Raw genomic sequence first — 24432 nt, forward strand, 5'->3', positions numbered from 1 at the left:
TTAAATTTAATTTGGTGTTGGGCTAAAAATAAATAGACTATTAATATTTAAATATATAGTAAATACATGGACGTTTATAAACCAATATAGATTATTTGTTTCTTTATTAAAGGTATTTGGAGTATATTGTAAAACAAAAAAATATATATTTTATTTTTTATTCTCTTTTGAAAAATTAGGTGTTTCCGATATGGGTCAGATTGCAAGTTAAATATTTAAAAGCTTAACATATAAGATAACAATGAATTCATATATTAGGGACTTTGAAACAAGGTTGATTGAGGCAGATGTGGCGGATGACATTAATATATGTAAATTTGACATTGAATTATCATCATTTAAACTTTTTCATAATAATATTCGTAGCATAGATCACAATTTTGATGAGCTTCTTGTTCTTTTACGTGGAATAGATTTTGAATTTGATTGTATAGTACTTACTGAAAGTTTTAAAATTTGGAATATTGATTTATATAGGATACCGGGATACAACATTATATATAAAATGAAGGAAGTCTAAATAAAAATGATGGAGTAGTAGTACTTATAAAATGTTCGTTAAATTATTCCTATAAAATACTAGATATAGGAGATAAGACCGCTGTGTAATAACTTGTTTTTTGGCGTGCTTAAGTGTTGGACAATGAAATATATTAATTTGATACATTTAGATATAGTTAAGAATTTAGTATAAAATATTGTAGTTATTGTTGTAGAAATAAAACTCCTCAGACAAGGTTCTACCTTAAGAGGATATTATGTTTATTCACTATTTTGTATTCGTAAGTTATGTATAAGTCTTGTATATACTTTGTAATTGGATCAGTTTGAATAAACATTATTTATTTATATTATTTATTATTATTATTACTCGTAGCGATTTTTGCCAAGAGACCTTTTTCGCGTAGAAAACGTCATAACTGTATATTTTTTCACTCAATAGTTTTATACAGGTACGGACGAAAACTTATTACCCTTCAAACCAGATAAAAATATGTAAGTGGCGCCCTCTAGAAGTAGGAGTCATATTGACATCAAAATCAAATTTCTCATGTCAAAAAACTCCCAGACACCAATTTTCATCCAAATACTGGCTTTACTTCAGAAATTATTTGGATAAAATGGAAATAAAAATGAAACATGTATTTATAGGACATATATTTATATGAATCAAAATCAAATTTCTCATGTCAAAACACTTCCAGACACCAATTTTCATCCAAATATTGACGTTACTTCAGAAATTATTTAGAAATAATCGAAATAAAAATGAAACTTCTACACCCTGTATCTCTGAAAGTAAGCATTTTAGGACAGACATTTATACGAACTTTTTTATTTATTTTTATCTGCAGAATATGCTGTCGAAGTTTCCGGAATACAGTTCGGACCACCCTATATAATATGCCATTTTTTTGAGAGATAAAATTCATAGTATAATAAAGAACATTTTTTTAAATTTTTTTCAAGATTCGTGTATTTTTACAAAAAATATAATAGAATGTACTGACATGTTTTTGCGCTAAACCAAGTAACATTTTTGGACACTTTTTAGGTAATGTTTCTAATAATCGTGTCTGTTTCTTGGCACAAAATGGAAACGGTATGATACAAATAGAAAACATTTTCGAGACCTGTATATTTTATATGGCTTTATTACATGTGTTTCCCATGTGGTGGCACAAGCCGTTTCCTGAAATGTTTCGATGCGAAATCAAAACAATTTTAGGGGAAATGTTTTGAAACATTTTCTACAATTTGTATCCAAGATGTTCCCGTTTTCAGCAGCCATGTTTCTAAATGTGAAGAAACAAAATACTAAACTAAAATAGTCTATGTCTGTGTGTGGATTTCAAAATGAAAACAACCATCAATAACGTCGACCTCCGCCATAATTTTATGACTTAAAGTCGAATTGTATGAAGTTTTTAGGTTTTCTCGCACAAAAAATGTCTAACAAAAGCAAATTTATCGTTTAATTTAATAATGTAATTTCATATTTTTAATGCTTCTTCTGTCCTAACAATATAAGCATTTAAAAGCTAAATTTCTCTAAAACGCTTAAATGCCTAAGCCCCAAAATGATTTTCATTGTCATGTCTGCCGAAAATCAACCGAAATCTTCACGGCTTTGCACCTGTTAAACCTAACTTGACCTTCTTTCATTTACATAATCCCTCCTACTCTTTAACGGCTCTAGTGTTTCCGCTCCGGCATCCTGTTTTAGACTATTATATTAAAATGAATTTAAATAATAAAGGTAAAGCACACCAGCCATTATTCTTAAATTACCCGAACTCATAATGTATGTACATAATATTTCAGGATTTATTTTGTATCTACTCAACACAAATTCAATTGTATATTTAGGTTTCAAATTTTTAATGGACTGGTTAATGGAAAAGTCTTAAAAATATTATTTGAAAAGTTCTTCTATTTCGACAAAAATACTATGTGATCGAAAGAAAATGACGTCGTAATAAGTGTAGAAAAAACACTTCATTTTGATTACAGTTGGGGGTTAGGCACTAATTCACCACAATACACCAAGACACTTCTATTTTGCACTGTTAGCTTCATCAGCAGATGATTAAAACAGATTAAAGCGCGCGTCCAGTGCAAGAGTTAAAAGATTTTGTTGTATTGTGGTGAATTAGTGTTTTATTTTACTATAGCTTTAATGTGTCAACGTTTTTAATATGATCGTAAATGATTTCACGACTTCGTTAGACATTAAAGCCATAATTAGTTTAGAATCAAACAATAAATATTTGAATAACTCTACCAGTATTTTATATATTGGAAATATTAAATTGTTAATAATAATAGCTCACGCCTTGTTTCTAACACCTTGGAGATAGCAAGGTACAGCTTGCCGGTACACCACGCTTCAACCGCCTATTACCTCAGGATTGTGAATTCCGAGTACTCATTTAAGGCTGAGTCGACCTAGGTACCCAAACTATTTTTATTTTATTAAAAATAGTCGGCTGATGCAATGCCGGGTGTAGGATTCGAACCCACAATCTTGAGATTGGTAGACCAGAGCTGTACCTCTACGGCACCGGGCAATAATTGCCCGGTGCAATAAAATAATTAACAATTTAAGGTAACAATTAATGTTACCTTAAATTGTTAACAAAAGTTTAAAATAGGCCACGATCAAATGCCAATGTCAAAAACATCAACGACTTTCTCTTTCGTATCCTAGCTATCTATCTATCGGGGACCGTTAATGATAGAACTTAGAAGAAGTGCGTAACACCAACATTAAATAGAGGTATGTTGCAAATATTTCGGTACTGTATTATTCAACCAACTATGCATTTTCTGGCTTTAAATTATTTATGCCTGTTTTCAAGATTAAAATTTTGGGGAAGGTTATTTAATTATCTCTGTCATCTCTGTTTAAAATATTTCTAAGCGTACTATGACGTCGTTTTCATTCGATCATACGGTATACTTTCTGTAATATACACTCTTTTTAAAAAAACATTTTTTTTTTCAAAACATTTAAAATTTTGCTTGTATTTTCAGAGAGGTTTCATACTATTACAAGCCAGTCGATACAGACTACATCTGTAGCAAAAGTAACTATTCCGGGATGCATACCTGCCACGATTTGCCGCCGTTTCTAAACGGTACAATCGAATGTACCCTCACCTACGAGGAGAAACAGTTGCCCGAATATGCGGAAGATCAATATTGCATCAACTGGCACCTATACTATTCCTCGTGTTCGGATAATCACCTGAATCCATTTCAGAACACGATATCCTTCGATAATATCGGATTAGCCTGGATCGCTATATTCCTGGTACGTATTTTTGAAATATGACTTTAAATTAAAATGCATATACAGGGTGAGTCTTAAATAAGAGCAAATATTTTCAGGGCTAGTAAATTTCGATAAAAGAAACATATTTTCTCTTAACCGTTTTTCAAATAAGTCCCAAATAACCGAGTTATTTTATTTTTGCATGAATTTTGAGAACCACCAAGGATCTTTTCTAAGTTTCCTTTCTTATAAATTTAGTCTACTGTATAATATCAAAATATTATGTTTTTTTTAAATAATAATTGAACTATTTTTCAAAAAATTCTAATTTTTCAATTATTATTTTTTCGCAAAAAAATCTAATAGACGTATTCCTGGGGTCAAAATATACTACCCCTAAAAATATTTGCCTTTATTTAACCCTGTATTATTAACATTTAACTAATAGCTGAATATTTAAGTAACAAGATTACATATTATTTTATATAATTTTAAATGCTCCATTTAAATGCTTAGATTACTATTTCATATTTGATTACAAAAGGTCTTACTCATTGGTAAAATAATTAGTGAGTCACTATAAATAATAAAATAACATTTAATGCATTCATTACTTGCATTTGCAGTAACTTAAGTGGTATTAATGTGTGACTTTCTTTTACATAGATAATTATTTTTTGTATTTCTCCATTTAAACAGTTTTTAGTGGGTGTACAATGATCTAATCTTTATTGATTATTTTCCATAAATAATGATTAGAATTGTAGCAGGATAAGAACAAACAGTATATAATAGAGTACCTATATCGACAAATGTAAATATCAAAATCATGAAAAAATGTGTTTAACAAATAAAACATAAGGAAAATATTGATTATGGATTTATAACTAATCATATTTTTTTACCATTCAATCATTCTTTATATAGAAAATGAACATTTTATATCAAGAGTCGTTTTCACTGATGCAATGGGAGTGATTACATTATAAAACTTAATAAATATTTTCATGATGATTTCCATAATTATTTGGAGTTTTTAATATTTTTAATTTTACACCGTAATTATAAAAGTTATACAAGAATTATTGAAATGTCTTATTTAATTTTATTGAAAATTTCACACCTCTACTTTTCAACCAATAACATGCTTTAATGTTGACTAGTTACCATGGCAACTGAAAAAATTTCCGGAAATTTTGTCGAGGCGCCACGAAACTTTAGTGAAAATTTTTTGACAGTTGAAAAGGTAAACATAAGATCTACAATCATAATGTGAATGAACTACAATGTCTATATATTGAAATATTACCCATTTGAGTTTTAGCATTTGATGTAACTAAGGTTGGTAATATTTTTTATTTAAGGAAATATGTTAGATATACCTACATATGAATTTCTTCGAAATTGCCATGTTCTAAAAAATATAGTTCTGCCGCCTTTATTTAACTAAAGCTGGTATTTTTCTATTTAACGAAATATGATGGATATATCTATATGATTTTTTTAGAATTTATTTCATGTTGAATTATCTTCAATGCCAAATCTTTAATGATATATTATGTACTACACTCATACACTCATGAATATTATACGACTTTTCATCACAAAATTCAACAAACTGTTTCCATACACTTGATTTTGATTTTCGGGTGTTATCTGGTTTTATATTTTCAATTTCTTCTTTAATGACTTGTTGGTTTACTTTTCCAAATCGCGACATTTCGCTATACACTTCTTACTCTACGTACAGACGTTTTAAAACTAGTAATAGCTTAATGACAGAATCGCAAACAAAAATGACAAAACACATAATATGTCAAAAACATCAATACCTTGGCCAACTTAACAAATTGAAATTATTTTAAAATGTCATGTTTTAATTAATTTTTTTCAAATTTAGGTGTGAAATTTTCTTACCGAATACCACGCAAGCTTAAATTATTCCTGGAAATTTTCTTTCGGACACGAATATTTTAGGAAAATTATCCCTCGTCTTCGACTCGGGATAATTTTCAAAATATTCGTGCCCTCAAAAAAATTTCCGAAAATAATTTAAGCTCTTGTGATATTATAAGTGAAAATTGATAAATTTTTAATTTTGCAAACATGGGCTGACAATGATAACAAAATCATAATTCTCATATACGCTACAGTTTTTTATTACGGAATTATATTATTTTTACAACGACAATATTATTTTTAATAACTACAGACCTGTTAATCTTTATTCCTATTATTGCACTTATCTAGATGATACATATTGCAAACAAAACACAAATTTTAATTATTCCAAATTCTATAATAAATTTTATATATCAAAAATTCATCACTAATATTAAATATTAAACCATCCAGATATTTGTTTGAATTTGTGAAATCTCGTATAAATAAATATAATGTATAATTTGATACCAATTTTAACGTGATGAATAGACCTAAATAGCATGTTTGTTTTACGCTTTGCTATGTGTTAAAACCGAAAATACCATTTTTAATATTCCATGATTTATTCGACCAAATATAAATTCGTCTAATGAATTTTTTCTTGCCAATTATGATGATATATGGACAATTATGTTCTTTTCATATTAATGTTCATAGAGAACCTTAATAATCTTTTAAATTTAAAATTAAACATTTTTGGTTGATTTATAAATTATCTGCAAAGTCTTGAATCTCTAGCATCTTTAATAATTTTTTTAATAATCAAAGAATATATTATTAAAAAAATTACTTATATTTCTAGGTTATATCTTTAGAAGGTTGGACGGAAATAATGTATTATGTCCAAGACGGACATAGTTTTTGGGATTGGATATATTTTGTATTACTCATTGTGGTAAGTAATTTATCAAAAAATAGATAATAATTTGATCAAACTTTTGTATATACGGGGTGAGTCTTAAGTAAGTAGAAATATTTTAGTGGCAGTATATTTCAACCCCAGAAAAACGTCTATGAAGTTTTCTTCGTAAATTTTTTTTGGAAGAATTGGAATTTTTTGAAATATTTTTTTGGAATTTTTTTTAATATTTGGTTAAAAAATATAATATCTTTATAATATGACAGTATAGGTAGTAGATTAAATTTACCAAGAAAGGGAACCCAGAAATGATCCAGTGGTTCTCAAAATTTAACCAAAGAACCATTTTTTTTTAATTTTCAAAGTAAAATATCTCGATAATTTTGGACTTATTTTAAAAACGGAAAATAGAAAATATGTTTCTTTTATCGAGATCTACCAGCCCTGAAAATATATTTGCACTTATTTAAGACTCCCTTATTGTAAATATAACTGTACCGGAAGGCCAACTAAGAATGGACGCCGGCTGTATCTCAGAAACTACTTGTCGTATAACTTATAACGGAAAAAGATTCTAATAAGTAAATCGGCCAAGAGAAATCGCTGGAAATTATTTTCAAGTTCGAAACTCCGTTAGGTCCTCTAGGGGGCGATTCTCTGATACCCAATCAGAAAATAGGGGTTTTCTCAAAAATATGCAGGTGAACAGGTATATTAAATACTACTATTGTAATCATCGAGAAATTTGTATTTTTTTTATATAAAGTATTTTGCTCTATCTCATTAAATAAAGTGGTTAAACTTGCTTTTATTAAAATAAGGATAACTCTGCTTTAGGTTAGCCGATTTAAACAAACTAGGGCTCGTTTAAAAGAGCTTTTTCTTCCTTAATGATCTCCAGTATAAATTTTGTTTCCATAATTTTTTTCGTTGCAGCTGGAGGGCGCTGTTTGACATCATAACAGATATTGCTGTTTTCCATAAAACAATTAAATAGGAGGCTGTATTCATCTTTGCACTGTTAAATAGCGCACAAAATGTCCAAAATATCAGCGCAAACCGCAACTGTCTATCTTCTCTCTAACCGAAGATATTAAGAGAATAAATCATGTTAGGCTGCCGTTTATATAGGATTATATGGTCTAAAAATTATAATAGTAAGCTAGGAAACAAAAAGAGGGAAATTGGTTACATCAAAATATCAAAGCGTTTAAGTTCAGTTTTCATGCATCCGAATTTCGGCCGTTTTCTTAAAAAAATGACGTCATAATTTTTTAAACGTATTTATGTAACATTTTCGTCCATCCATATAATTTTTACGAATTTCTTGGTTAATTATACGTAGGTAGTTCACAGATTAAAATATCCCAAAGTCGGACAATCAATAATTTTATTAAAATTTCTAGGAATTTTGTGCCGCCATACTAATTTAACAGAAAACGGCCGAATTTCGTATGGCCGAAAACTAGGGGGTTTATTTCATGTAACGTCATTTAGTTATTAATCCAAGTTCGTCCTTGGTTTCACTTGTTTTCGTGTTTTACCTGTTGTTTGTGTTATTTATTATTATATTATAAAGTTTATGTCGTTTGGGTCACTTTTCACATGTCACTAAAGGTGCGAATCTTAACAATATGTAGTATTGGTCCAAATCTACCCTTGATGCAAGTAGTTCAGCACCAAGACGTTCAGCGTTGCGCGCTTGTCGGTAAATGTTTAGGCAGGAATTCTATAATGGCGAATGATTGCACCTTTTTAATTATCTGAATGAAATGAACTATCCATAATTTCTAAGAGATGAATTGCCAATTTTGTTAGGATACCACTTACTGTAGTAGTAATAATAACGGCGCTGGAGCGGCATATTTCCATGGCCAGCTAGGTCATCGGATTCAATATGCCTGGGTTTTAATTTATGGGGTCGAATCAAGAACTAACATGGATAAAGACCAATTAAATGGTATTAAAATGAAATTAAAATATTTGTTTTGATATTTTGACGTAACCAATTTACCTCTTTTTATTTTCTAGCCTACTACAATAATTTTTAGACCTTATAATCCTAGGTGTACAGCCTAATATGATTTTTTTTCTTAATATCTCCCGTTAGAGAAAAGATAGAAAGTTGAGGTTTGCGCTAATATTTTGGAAATTTTGTGCTCTATTTAACTATGTAAAGAGAAATATAGCCTCCTATTTAAATTTTTTATGCAAAAACGCAATATCTGTTATGATGTCAAACAGCGCCCTTTAGCTACAACGAAAAAAATGTATGGAAACCAAATTTATACTGGAGATCATTAGGAAGAAAAATCTCTTTTAAACGAGCCTTTAGTTTGTTTAAATCAGCTAACCTAAATCAGAGTTATTCTTATTTTAATAAAAGCAAGTTTAACCTTCCCCCACCACATTATTTAATAAGCAAAATTACAAATTTCTTGATGATTACAATAATATTATTTAAAATATCTGTTCACCTGCATATTTTTTATAAAAACCCTATTTCCTGATTTTCTATCAGAGAAATGCTCCCTAGCAGCCATTTTTCGAACTTGTAAAACAGAAGATGCGCGGACAGCGATTTCCATCACCTCAAGAAGCTGTTGAAGACTTTCAAAACCATGTTTCTAGAATATCAGCTTCAGAGTGGAAAAAATGTTTCCAGAATTGTTTTTTTCGAAAAGCAATAAAACACTATGTTTCGAATTTGTTCGTTTCTGTTTCACTTTTGTAAAAACTTAACAGGCAACCTACGTATCATGAAGTTAATATAAACGTTCGGTTGTAATTAAAATCGAGTATGTGCTTCCAGATCGGATCGTTTTTTATGATCAACCTCTGCCTGGTCGTGATAGCCACCCAATTCTCCGAAACGAAGAAGCGCGAAATGGAGCGGATGAGGTTGGAAAGGGCGAGGTTCCAGAGCAGCAGCACGCTGGCGTCCTCGACGAACAACAGCGAGCCCACCAGCTGCTACGCCGAGATCGTCAAGTACATAGCGCACCTGTGGCGCCGGTCCAAACGAAGGCTGTTGAAAAAAATTCGGTTATACAGGGTACAAAGAGATCTCCGAAGAGATCAAAAAATAACTATGGGAGAGACAATAAGACTAAACTGCACCAAGAGACATCATCCAAACTGTCCAAAAATGAAACCGGTGGTGAGTATAATTATTTTTGTACTGTCTGTTCAGCCATAGTTCAACGTTACGTCATCATTATTTGTCAAATATGCGTTTTAGGGTGTGTCTGAGATCAGTTCATATTATTTAGAAAATTTTAAGTACGTTCTGAAATTATTAATCGAGTGAGTTCCGTTTTTTCTTTTTTTGTTTTTCATTTCTTTCTTATTCTTTGTTTCTTTATGCTTTACCTTTTCTTTCTTGTTTCTTGCCACTGTTGTTAGGCCTTTATTAATATTGATAGTCTTTCATTATATAATTTTAGGCGCATATACCAGTTTTTTCCTGGTAAGTCTAATTTTAAAAATAAGCTTATGAAAAAATCTGTGATTCTGTACTACCAAATACACTTTGATGCTCTAGAAGTTCAAGAGACCTAAAACCTAAATTTAATATAGTATTTTTTTAATTAAATATGTCTAAAGTTGACTTATGATATATCATTTTATTCAAAATGTCATTTTTATAAATAAAATAAAAAATAGCAAGGGTACTATTTAAAAATCAAATGTTGTAGTTATTTGCAGTGAAACCGGAAGTGACCGAAGATAATCGAATACGTCAATCAATCTCGATTTATGACATAAGCTAACATACCAAATCTTGTTCTTTTTTCAGAAAAAATAAAAAAACTTATTGGGGTGAGCCTCTATTGGAAAATACCCAAGACAAATCAATTTCAGATTATTTCTAGAATATATTTCGACGAAATTATTTCTCTGAAATGATTTAGTTTGAATTATGACATAAGCTAACATACCAAATCTTGTTCTTTTTTCAGAAAAAATAAAAAAACTTATTGGGGTGAGCCTCTATTGGAAAATACCCAAGACAAATCAATTTCAGATTATTTCTAGAATATATTTCGACGAAATTATTTCTCTGAAATGATTTAGTTTAATTCAACTTTTTAAAATTGCACAAGGAAAATACCTGTAATTGACATCTTAATTAATTTTACTGCAATTTTATTAAAAAAAATAAAGACTATTTGTAGTTTTATAAATATAAGAAAATCGTAGAGTTTCAACGCGAAAAGGCTTGGAAACTGCTTTAGAACATAAACGTTCCTTTCAATCAATTATTTTTCCGTTTTAAAACAAATGAGAAATTCTAGAGATAATCAAAAATTGGTAAGGACAGCTTTAATTTCCTCACGTTTCAGAGCGTTTCAAGAACATGAAACGCTAGAACTAATTGAAATTGATAAAGGTTTAACTACTTTAATTTTATTGAAATAGTCTGCAATTTTAGATCCGAATAAATAGGGCTTCTTGTAAATACAAACTTTATCACTTTGGTTAACTGGATAGAAAATCAATTAACACAGCTGTCCCCATCTTTCCATAAAGATAATTAATTGTAATTTATTTAGAGAACTATTGTTAAAAATAAGCTGTGAGGATTTCTTCTGCAAATTGAAGTATATGTATTTTTTACAGCAAACAACTCAGAGCTTACCTAGCACAAGGGCAGTGTCCAGAGCAAGTTCAATATGTCTGAGTGATCCAGGCTACCTCAGATCGGAAGACGTGGAACTCTCGGTAGTGTCATCAAGAAGACCGGGGTTGCTAAGGGTACCTGCTATTTCCAATCAAGATATATCCATTAATAATAATGACGTAAGTAAACTATATTTTCATTACCTATCTATATTGTTTATTTCTTTAAAATGTTGTATAATCGAATTTATGTCAAATAGGAGAATTAAGGACTAATTCAGTAAAATAAAACGCCCATTTAGCATCATACATCAAAACATTTTACCAAGGTTTCGTACCTCCGTAGGTACCTTTATCTGTCAAAACTCTTTATCTCGGAAATGCTTGGAGTTATCGCTTTTAAATTAAAACCATAGACTCATGTCTGCACTCCTTTGAGGTTGTGAAAAAATCAAACCTTTAAGTTGACTTAAAAAAAAGATACGGCCGTTTATGCCGCAAAAAATGTTTATTTTTTGAAGATTGTTTCTTGGGTTTATGGTCCGTAATAAAGCTGTTTTTAAGTCGAACACATTATTGTTAACGTTTCGATCTTTATTAGATCTTCATCAAAACCTTTTTCTGCAAAGTTAATACATCACTAGTTAACATCAAATAGAGAAAATTTAAAACTTACATTATAAACTTGGAGGTCACAAAATGAAAGTTAAATATTTACATTTTAACACCAGTAATAGTAGTAATAGTAAATACACAAACAAATCAAAATTTACAAAATTCATAGTTATTTCATAGCCCTTTCATGATATTTGTTTAGAAGCATTCAGTACATACCAAATTGTAACAAGACTGTATCAACTCTGATTTCTAAGTAAAATGGTTATTCTCGTCATGTGTGTCACGGAGTTACAGCCTCATTTAATATTCATAGCGTTCGCACCTTTGCTAATTATACGATTGGTGAATGCGTAAAGCTACTTCCCCATTCATATTCTAATGAACTCCAAACTTTCGCCGCCGTGTTGCCGATTGTTCAGATAGCGACGTATAAACTTGTTACCCGTCCGCGTCAGAAACGTGTATTTAGTAAGTAATTAACGGTGACTTTTTGTATCACAAAAGTTAATCTACCCAAAGAGAGAATGCCTGACAGTGACAGATGTGTCTGTCATCTAATTCTAAAGTAATCCAGAACAGTTATAAGTTTTAGGGGGAAGTTGAGCATTCCAGTTTAAATATTTATCTCTCATTTAATTTTAGAATGGTTCTCTTGGTTTATAGAATAGTAGAATGGTAAGAGAAATATGATGATCTTATATAGATTATCTTGATGATCTTATATAAAAAAGTTTTAATGGCCCAGATTTATAGTCATTTTTGTCAACGCAGCGCGAATAATCGCTGCAAGTTAGCATTCACTTAGTAGCTCATGCAGAAAGCAGGATGGGCTTATACGATAATCTGATTCTAGAAAGAAATAAGTAGAAAATGCATGATAAAGTCACGTAAACATAGTTGTGTGTAATGTACTTATGGTATAGCTTTATCCATGACGTTTCTTAGATCTAAGAAAAAATATATAGTTCATATCAAATAAACTTTTAGTCACGTGATTAAGATTGACCGGCACAGCATTGCCCACTTTTACATATTTTCTTTTAAATAAAATATTTTAAGAAACAAAAATAAATTAATAAATAAATATATAAACAGTTATTATTTATATCAACAAAACTCACCTTCTTAATAGCACTTAAGGGACATAAGGGGCCAATACCACCGCTTTCCTGTTCAGAATATTCTAATAAATTTGCGATGAATTTGTTACGGCTATTAAGCTATCTAGAAAGAACAATGTTTGACTGCAATGTAATAATAAAATGAAACTTTTAATCACGTTGAAATATCAAGAAAAAATATGGAATCTAGTATCTAAATACAAATCCTAAATATAAAAACCTACACATTAAATTTTAGAAAAAGAGATAAAACAGATGTTCTATTACAAATAAAAATAAAATAGTTAGTCATCTTTCCAGGGCGTTGTTATTTACGAATAGTTTGATATATTTTAAAAAATCTATGCTTAATTAAAAAAATTCGTAACTTTTTTTAGTAGTCTTTTCTTCTATCATCATATGTAGACATTTCTTTATCTCGTGGAACAGACTTTATTTAGTAATTAAGAATGACTTTTAGTATCTTTTAAGTGAGAGGAAATACGACTATCTAAAGTAATAATAAATTTAGTCGAGTCAACAAGTGAGGACGTTCCTCAAAAAGTAAACATTAATCTCGCCGAAAAACTAAACGAAGAAGACGAAAACATTTGTAGCTGTTGCTTACGATCATGCTTTTGTGAAGACAAATGGCCTGGTTTATTTTACGATTTTTCCCATTCTCTAAATGGCAACACGGACCATTAGCAAGGGTTGTTTCCAAAATAATATTCTGGTACAAGGAGATTCAAGTTTTATCAGTCCAGTTACACAACTTTAACGGGTATAGTCTGTCTATCAAAAAAGTATATTATAGTGGGAGTTGTTTTCAGTCGTTTTAATCAAAATTTGATTGCTTTTTCTATTTTTTCATATATATTTATCTAGCTGCACAACTGCTAAATTAAAGAAGTTCATATGTTGTCTATCAAAGAACACAATATAAACATGTATTCTAAACTGATTTATTTTCAATTTAGGAATCACTATAATTTCTCAGAGAAAATAATATGTATATACTTGGTAATATTGTAAGTATGCATAACTTTACTGAACTTAAATTTATTTACATACTGTATATAACAGGATGAGTCTAAAATAAGTGCAAATATTTTCAGGGCTGGTAGATCTCGATAAAAGAGACATCTCTTTGTCGTTTTTCAAATAAGTCCAAAATAAACAAGTTATTATACTTTCAAAATTATAAAAATATATTTTTTCCTTAAAATTTTAGAACCACAGGATCTTTTCTGGATTTTCTTTTATGTAAATTTAATCTACTACCTAGGTATGTTACCATATAATCAAGGAATTATGTTTTGTAACTAAAAATTTAAAAAAAATCCAAAATTTTAGAGTCGTGGTTCTGGGGTCAAAACGTACTACCCCTAAAAATATTTGCACTTATTTAAGACTAAACTTCGATTCTTCAAATAATACGGTATATGTTCTGATCTAACTTTTTATTATTAATAATAATAATAATAGCTCCCGTATATAGCGTTCGACGCCTTGGAAGTAGCAAGGTACAGCTTGCCATACTAGAGCCGTTGGGTTTACAAGGAAGGTAATATGGCCAGCACTACGCTTCAACCGCCTATTATTACCTCAGGATTGTGAATCCCAAGTACTCATTTAAGGCTGAGTCGACCTAGGTACCCAAACTATTTTTATTTTAATAAAAATACTCGGCTGATGAAATGCCGAGTGTGGGATTCGAACCCACTACCTTGAGATTGGTTCTCGTCTACCAATCGCCTGTACCTCTACGCCATCGGGCACCTACACTTTTTATTATTAACATTTTAAAACAAATTAATCCTTTATAAAAGAAATATCTTGTTCTAAAATGGTTAATCCTATTTATACTTTTCTAAATTTAAATACCGTTTTAAATAGAAGGAATAGTAGTAATAACAAATGTAAATTTGGTTGAATTTCTTTCTAAAATTATTTCGTTCTTAAATTATCACCTTTTCCGGGAACTGATATTAGTGTGGATTTACATACATCCGTCATGCATCGTCAGTGGTTGTTTTTATGGAATTTTATTAATTTAATTCAAAAATTACAGCTCACAGTAACTGCCCAACAGACAATAATAATTGACTTTTCAAAGACAGTGACATTACATAAATCACAAACCCTATTTTATAGGTCTGTTGACTAGGACCAAAAGCAAAGGCATGGTTATATTGTAAAAAATATGAAAAAATGTTAGTATTTTCTTCAAAAGCGTATATCTCCAAAAAAAGCTATTGAGATGAATCAAAAAACAAACTATCGAGATTAGAAGATACATCTATATGATAAAATGATTCTTAACGTGTTTCGAACTTTTACCATAATATAAACATTTTGTTTTCCCTCGTATAATTGACAGAGGCAACTTTCATTTTAATTTATGAAGAGATACTAAAAAGTCAAATAATGTAGCTACAAATTCTTTAAAAACCATCAGAATCGGTCCACTAGAACACAATATATAAAACTTCCAAATACATGAAAATTTTAAGTTGTTTCTCGTTTCCCAAATTGCTTTGCTTCTAAAATACAGACAATATTTACATTGTTTCGGAAATGAACAATACAAAATATTACGAACCATCCCCACGATACCATTTATTTTTATTTCCAGAGTCCCACGAACTTGCTATCGCCAACTTCGCTGCAAAATAACCGGAGACGGTCCTCGGTTATGTTCAGCGACATCATTGTGCTGCACGGACAACACGTTTCACCTTCCACATCGGCCTCCAACCTCTTATCGGTCAACATTGATAAGAAAAATGTGTGCTCGAGCGAGAAAACCACACAAGCCGGTAAAGTATTTCAAAAACCTCTTTTATTTAGGGTTGAAATATATAAACGAAAAATTCTTAAATATCAAATAAATTAAAAAGAATTAAAAGAAAAATCTTATCTTGTGTTATTCAATATAATATTAAATAAATTAAGATATCTCCTATTCCCCAGTTATATTAATATAAAACATATTTTAGGAATGATGCTGAGAGATGATAAAGAACGGATAAAAATACTCTCTCAGATTTCATAAAACACGGATTTAATAAAACACGGTAATCGTGGAAAAATATAATCCATACTAACTGAGAGAAAAATATATCTAATACAGCTTTATAAAAAAATGCAAGCGTAATATATTTATTTCTTCGTACAGAACTCAAAATTAGATTTAAACAAACTTTAAAAAATAAAAAATGTCAACATAATTTTTTAATATATGATTCCCTTTTACTTATTTAATAATATAGTATCTAATTGAAAATCTAAATAGATGTAATTCACATTAAATAATTTTATTCTGGGATATTATACTAAGGTGCATTTTTAATAATTTTTTATATAGTTTCCATTTATCTTGCCATATTTTTATTTTTTAAAAACGCCTCAAAACTCCTCGTAAAATGTCGGAGAAGGGCATGTTTTTTTATCGATTTCGGTTGTCTCCCGCTATCTCATTCAACTTCGTTTTGTCTCGAACTGTCGACGTGTCAGTTTCTATACTCGAGACAAATGCCTTTATCATATACAGGTTGTTAATATGTTTATTACTCGCGGCAAGAACTTTATGGTTAAAATATGGCAACCTCGGCCCGCTCGTCGCTGACGACGCGACGGGACGAGTCGGCAGAAAAATCAATAATGCATGCGTTCTCAGTAGGCAGTGTTGCCATTCTGTTCCCCTATAAGTAACTGTCGAGTTAACAACCTGTATATTCCACAAGTTTAATATTTGAACAGGCCTTTAATAATATTAAAATACAGGGTGGTTCATCGAAAACGTTCCGCAAGGCATAACGGCCAGGGTATTCTTTTTTCCAAAAAATTCAAAAACACGTCAATTTTGTTTGTGAGGGGGACAATTTTTGTCTCAAAAATGATTGCAAAATCTTCAACCCTCTAATCGGGGGTGTCATCCCCCAACTTTTTTCAAATGGGAAAGGGGGTCAAGTGGCACCGCAATGAAAAGAGCTTTCTATTTTCTATATTTCCCCGGCTCGTTTTTGAAAATCGGTCGAGTCATTGAGAAAATATGAAAGATTGAAATTTGAAAAGTTTATTTAAACATTTATCAGAGTAAATGATAAGGATAAATTCCTTCGACCAATTTGAGGTTTTTTCTTATTATTTCTAGATGTTTACGTATTTTTTCACTTGCCACAAGGTTGAACGATCAGGTGCGGTAGTTGCTAGATAGCTGTTCTGTGACTTGTGCGTTGAAGTTCTTCTCAATATCGTTAAACTGACCCACAAAAGAATTTCCAAAAATACCAGCCCTGACGTTCAATTTCTTAGGGTTTTGTGTGGGCACCTAGTGAAAAATCCTGTGGTTGTCCTCAGCCCAGTACCGACAGTTGTGCGAATTAACTACACCGTTCAAAAAAAAATACACTCATCCGAAAAATACATCTTATTATCATTCGCCACTCGTTCACTCATAATTTCAAAAAATTGCAAGTGACGATCAAAATCGTCTTCGTTGAGTTCTTGTACCAACTGAATTTTGTACGGGTGGAACTTGTAGTTTTTAATATCCTTTGGACACTTATACGATTCACGCCGGTCTCACTGGCTAATTTTCTTGTACTCAACGTACTATCCATGGCAACTTGGCCCAATACGAATACTTCCATAGCTTCATTTACTACAGGATTTTCCCTCTGCCTCTTTTTATTCATAACGGAACCAGTTTAGCGAAATTTTCCTACTAACTCGCGAACAATTTTGCCATAAAGGTATTTGTCAGGATGGCGTTCATTGAATATCTGCGCAACCCAATTGCCACATTCATTATTTTTAAAATAAAGTTCGATTATTTCCACTTTTTCTGCAAGTGAGTACACCATAATTATTAAAAAGTATAACAATATTGAGAAGAACTTCAACGCATAAGTCACTGAACAGCTATCTAGCAACTACCGCACCTGATCGTTCGACCTTGTGGCAAGTGAAAAAATGGGTAAACATCTAAAAATAATAAGAAAAAACAACAAATTGGTCGAGGGAATTTATCCTGATCATTTACTCTGATAACTGTTTAATTAAACTTTTCAAATTTCAATCCTTCATATTTTCTCAATGACTCGACCGATTTTCAAAAACGAAGCCGGAAAGTATAGAGAATAGAAAGCCCTTTTCATTGCGGTACCACTTGATCATTGCGGTACCACTTGATTTTACACCTTTTCATTGCGGACCCCCTTCCCATTTGAAAAAAATTGGGGGATGAACATTTTGCAATCATTTTTGGGGCAAAAGTTGCCCCCCTCACAAACAAAATTGACGTGTTTTTGAATTTTCCAAAAAAAAAAATTACCTTGGCCTTGCGGAACGTTTTCGATGGGCCACCCTGCATAAATATGAACACGCGTTTATAAAAAACTAAAATTTTCACTTAATCTGCAGGCGTACAATTACAAAAGGCGTACCGCCAGAACACAGACTGTTGCCCTGCAGTTTTACGATTTTAAGTTTTGGAAATCTATTTTTTTTACTATATTGTAATTAATAATATTAAACAATGATTAAAACTATATATTCTTGTGTAACCTTAGAGGAATAGCCAATTCATTCTACCATCGGTCACTGTTTTCTAAATTTGCTCATATTTGAAGTGAACTTTTTACTAACAGCTATTAAATTAAAGGACTTGAAGGACATGCTTGAAAAAGTGTAGTTTGAAATGTTGAAAAAGTATCAAATTAAAAATTAATAAATAATTTCATACACTTTCACAAAATTGGTATTAAAATGACCGTATGTTTTGTATAGTAATTTTGTATAGTGTATAGTACCTAATTAATAAAAATAGTTTGATTCACTTTCACAAAATTTGTATTAAAGTGTCATAATTTTTGATAAACACGTGGACTGCTCACAAATACACGTCGCGTCACTACGTATTTCTAATCCGCTACCACTAATCGTCTTGCGCTAGCTTCTGTGTCACGGCCTTGAATTTTTAGTGCGCGTAAAGAAGTTTCACTTCAAAAATCTGGTGCCTTTCGTGATAAAATTATTTTATTTTTAAATGCTTTTTGACAAAATATTTAGGTTTATCAATTCATATACAAGGCAGTATCTCAAAAACAAACCCATTAATAATACATAAAACCATAATACGTTTGTGGATATAAAATGGCGCCAATCGAAGTATTGGTAGTTAAATAAGTCTTTATGTAATTGATTATATACTGTAGCCATGTAACAATCGGCATAGTTGCAATATCCTCATTTCGCTAAGGAAGTTCGCTTACCAAATCTTGCATTTTAGGTTAGCATAGTTCCAAAACTATTCTAACTGGCTGGAATATATTTCCCCGAGTTGTGCTCGTTAAAAGTTAAGATTAATTTACTTTCAGCAAGCAATTATTTCTATTATACCTTGTGACCTCGTGACTCAATTAATATTAACGTAGTTTTCTTCGTACAGGGTGCTACAAATTCGCGGTACGAGCATTGGTATCTCGGAAACCGAAATAGATACAAACATAGTTAAATTGGATCAAACTTTCGTCTTGGGATATTCGCCAACCAGCCATCAAAAAATTTTCAAAAAATTTAAAGATTGCTTTAGAAAAGAAGTTTTTAGAAAAAGTCCAGGATTTTTTAAATATCTATTTTATTTTTTCCTGTCGTTACTTTTCAGAAAATCGAAAAACCAATTGTACATTCTCATATCTACTTTGTCAGGGCTATCTGATCGTAATTTTGAAATTAGCTAATACTTTCTGAGATACATATCCAACTTATTTTGTTTAAATACAGACCTGCGTTTTTTATTTCAAGTTTTCAAAGAATTCGGTCTTCTGAGTACAACAACATGCCACATTTAATATTTATTTTTTGGAGCACATTAATGTAAAGTAATATTGATGAGCGCTAATTAACATTGAATAAGGCCAAAAAATTGATTGCCAATTGAAAGATTCAAATAAATAAAATAATTTAAAGATATTATTTTTAACTTTATTTAAAGATATTATTTTTAACTTTATTATCAATTTGAAATCTCAATGTACGATCTAATAATATGCATAATATTGATCGTAATTACTACAAATAAATGAACTTCTACAAACTAGTTTCTAATGATCTACATGTTCGAAAGGATTACAACCCTTTCTAATGCACAAATTTATTTTTCGTTTACTTTTATGTATAGCCCTTACAACAGATCTTCTTCTTATACTTACGAATGTGTACATTTTGTAGTTTTAAAGCTCATCAATATTGTTACATGATTGATGAACACATTAAATATTTTCAAAAACCAGAACCGGACTTGAAATTAGTTTAAATAAAGTGTGTTTAAGTCCCAGAAATAGAAAAAAAATTAAGTGTGGAATATCATTGTTTTTGGGAGACCGAATTCTTTCAAAACCTGAAATAAAAAATGCAGGTCCGTATTTAAAAAAAATAAGTTGGCCTATGTACATATGTCACAAATTATCAGCTAATATGAAAATCTAAAAATACTCTGAGGTAGCCTTGATAAAGTGGCTATGAGAATGTGCAATTAGTTTTTGAATTTTATAAAAATTAACTACAGGGAAAAATAGAATCGATTTTCATAAAAATTGTTTTTTTTTTCAAATAGTTCAGCAATGCTTGGTGACCATCCCAAGACACAAATTTGCCCCAATTTAACCATGTTCATATCTATTACGGTTTCCGATACCGTGCTGGCAACTGTTACTCTTGGGTCGGTACTTACATGTGTGGAAGTAAATCGCATAGAGATCTTATTAAGTCGGAGTGAGAGAAATGCGGCGTTGCCGGTACGCCTTTCCCGATCAGGTAAAGTAAAATCACTATCGCAAACCGCTTATTTTTAAACGACTGTTTTTTCGAAAAGATAACTAGATAAAATCTTTAGATGTGTTTCTGAACATCTGAAATGGAATTATAAGGATATCGATATAACGATAAAACGATTATAACGATAAAACGTCAGTAATCGCGATACTTTAAAAACTTAACTTTTTAAGACGCCATAACTTAAGAACCACTTTAGATATTGAAACTTTTTTTTATTTTGAAGATCGGATCTTTTACAATATGTTTAAATAAGAAAAATTCGATAAGGTTTTTTTTCCATTTTCCAAAAATTTTAAACAGCCCATCCATTTACTTTTAGTGCATAGCAATTTTTAGCAATCGTAACTTTTTATTTATAAAGATTTTCACATACTGTCTCCGAAGAAAATATAGCAGAAATGTTAAGAAAGCTTTTGAAAAAACTATGATCAATTATTTTCAATAGATTTTGAGATATCGATTCATTTTGAGTTCTAATAGCGCGACCACTGTCGAACACCAACTCAATTCCACTTATTTTTACCAAAAATGCAAGTGTTTCTAACTTACACTTAAAATTTTTCATGCTATAGGGAAAATTACAACGACTCGTTAATAAATAAACAAATAAAGTATCACGAGACGTAATTAAATCGTGAAGCTGAACGCATGATGTGCACCTTTGCTTGGAACTTTAAGTACTGACAGAGGTACTGATTGGGTCGACCGGTGGACTGCGACAAATCTGCTATATCCCCTTCCACGTCTCTTAGCAATATACGCAGTTTCTCGGTTTAGTTCGTACGTTTGGCAACGTGTTTACTGTTCTCTTTTTGTTCAGTACATTATAAACGCATTGTACTCTTCTTACATACGGAAATCTCGACCCAAGACTAACCTTTGCCAGCCCTTAGTATATCAATACACGTATCCCTAATTTGTAGCCCCCTGTATAGTATTTAACATCTAATATTAAAATTGTTATTGTTAAATTTGATATGCCGAATAATGTAGTAAATAAATATACCAAAAACGTCTAGGCATTCGAATAAAAATGCAAACGCAACAGTAGCAGTCAATTCAAAATATTTCGTGTCTGATCTCCATAATAATAGGGTTATCAAAGTTTCAACGTTTGCAAGAAAAGTCTTTCTTTTCGGTTCTAAAAATGATGTGCAGGTGAGATAACGAATGATTTGCGTGCTTTTCTTATTCTCTCTGGCACCAGAAGCTGGGAAAAATAAAACGAGGTTCGGGAAGGTCAGCACACGTAAACATATTTCGCACAGCAAGAGGCCTGCCTTTCTTTTCATTGCTTTTGTCGAATAAATTCGGCTTTGTCTCCGATATTTACGGTTTGCATGCAAAAAGGTGACTGTTCTTTCAAATCGTCGAATAATTTATGAAGCTAGAAGTGTTTTCGAGGATAAGCTTTCCTCGTTCGGTGTTGTACTGTGGCTGGATACGATAAGTTTTTGTTATGGAAATGAAACAAGTTATAAGAGTTTGTTTAAACATTGCTAGAAAATATTTGCTTAGGACTGGAAAATATAAGATTTGTTCTCTTTGTTTCGATCTATATGGAATAAAGAACTATACTGTATGAAGGATAAAAGATCAATTTAGCTCCGACAAGCATATTTTACCGGGTGTTGCATCGTCGGACGGGACGTAGGAAATCCCATGTAAATTTTAATGGGGTCAATTATTGGCTTTCCTAATTATTTTAGAGAATAATCCTATTTAGGTTTATTGAAGAGCACTAAAACCCACATTCAAAAGAATAACTTTAGATATTTTTGATTAGCTCGTTTACGAGTTATCGCCGATTTCTTTTTAAATATTTCTCCTTTCTTATGGCCCCGTATTTACTTATGAGCACCAGTCAAGGTAAAAGATAACTGTCAAATGAAGTTGTCATTTCATGAATTTACCTATTTAGTGCTTTACTATTATTGAAAACTCATTCCTACATCGGAAATCTTAAAGGTGTATTTATAAATACAAATTAATATGAATTAAAGTAAAATAAAGTAATCAATTACAAGGTTAATTTATTTACAAGGTTAGTTTATTATTACAATATTCAATAACTTATTAATTTAGGTACTATTAGATTGTTAGAACTTAAGGATTTAAGGAGATGTTCAAATATTCCTCCATCGACTGCTAGACAAAAACCAAGGCGATCATAAAATTCTCTTCTTACATTCGATAGTTGGTAAACTGAAATTCTATTGCATTCGGCAGAAATAGCATTTTTAACTCGTCTAGATTTGGGTATTTTTTATCCTTGTATATCCTGTTTTTTAAATGGCCCCAGAGAAAGAAAACATTTGGCGAAATGTCAGGAGACCTTGCTGGCCAATTTATTGTATGATTAAGGCCAATAACGTTTCCGTTAAAACTATTGTCTAAATATTCCCGAACAGCCAGGGTACTATGTACCGGGCAGTCATCCATTTGGTACCAAACTTCCTGGTTTTCCCTAGCGGCATCATGTAAAGCAGGTAAAATATAATTTTCGAGTAGTTCCAAATAATATTCTGCATTTAAATTTCACGTAAGAAATAATGGCCCGATAATATTGTGTCCGAATATCCCTGCCCAAACATTTTCTGTGGATATTGCGTCCTTGTTTCGACAAACCTGTGTTGGTTTTCTTTGTTCCAATATCGATAATTTTGAACATTGGGTTCATTATTTAAGGTAAACGTGCATTCGTCAGTAAAACATATGTTTTTTAAAAATTCCCTATCCGTGTTTGCTCTTTCCATCATATCAAAACAAAACGCCTGCCGCCGTATTTCGTCCCCATCTCGTAGCTCTTGGTGCTTTTAATATTTGAAGGAATAGTATTATGTCGTTTCAAGATTCGAAACGCTGTAGTGTGATCTATTCCTATTTCATCCTCAAGTTTCCTTGTGCTGATCTTTCCATCGTTCTCTTCCACGCACAATAAAACTTCCAAGTCGGTATCATTTCTTGCATCTTCTCTTTGTTCCTGCCTTGCTTCACATCTGCAGTTATTTGTTAGGGTACTTTTGGTCTCAAATCTCTGGATATTCCTTGCGATTGTAGATTTTCCAGGTATCGGTCTATTCGGATACAGAGCAGCAAACATGTCCGACACCTTTTGATAACTATTTCCTTAATAATACCATTTAATCATCAATACTTTTTCTTCGGTAGTGTAATTCATGGCTAATATTTTCGATGTAGGTATGAGTTTTTAATAATAATAATAATAAAGCACTAAATAGATAAATTTCTGAAATGACAACTTCATTTGACAGTTATCTTTTACCTTGACTGGTGCTCATAAGTAAATACAGAGCCATAAGAAAGGAGAAATATTTAAAAAGAAATCGGCGATAACTCGTAAACGGGCAAATCAAACATATCTAAAGTTATTCTTTTGAATGTGGGTTTTAGTGCTCTTCAATAAACCTAAATAGAATTATTCTCTAAAATAATTAGGGAAGCCAATAATTGACCCCATTAAAATTTACATGGGATTTCCTATGTCCCGTTCGACGATGCAACACCCGGTATAGAATAAAGAAATATACTGTATAAGGTATAAAAAATAAACTTATATGCATATTGTTCCTATCGTTGTTTGCTCAAATGGTTTCAATTTATATATGAGAAGTATTGTAAGATATTTTAATGTTGATATTCAA

The 24432-nt window shown here is 31.0% G+C and overlaps 1 protein-coding gene across 2 annotated transcripts in view; it reads left to right on the top strand.

Moving 5' to 3' along the window:
• LOC115887806 (voltage-dependent T-type calcium channel subunit alpha-1G-like) overlaps positions 1-24432 on the top strand; it is a 97553-nt gene that overhangs the window by 30680 nt on the left and 42441 nt on the right. For both annotated transcript variants that reach the window (XM_030907315.1, XM_030907314.1), the window contains exons 4-8: positions 3538-3817; positions 6525-6617; positions 9394-9741; positions 11205-11384; positions 15561-15744. In XM_030907315.1, the coding sequence (XP_030763175.1) occupies positions 3538-3817; positions 6525-6617; positions 9394-9741; positions 11205-11384; positions 15561-15744 (1085 nt within the window). The remainder of the gene's footprint in view (positions 1-3537; positions 3818-6524; positions 6618-9393; positions 9742-11204; positions 11385-15560; positions 15745-24432) is intronic.

This window comes from Sitophilus oryzae, unplaced genomic scaffold (genome assembly GCF_002938485.1).
Source record: "Sitophilus oryzae breed Bouriz unplaced genomic scaffold, Soryzae_2.0 scaffold_637_pilon_pilon, whole genome shotgun sequence".
Taxonomy (NCBI): Eukaryota; Metazoa; Arthropoda; class Insecta; order Coleoptera; family Curculionidae; genus Sitophilus; species Sitophilus oryzae.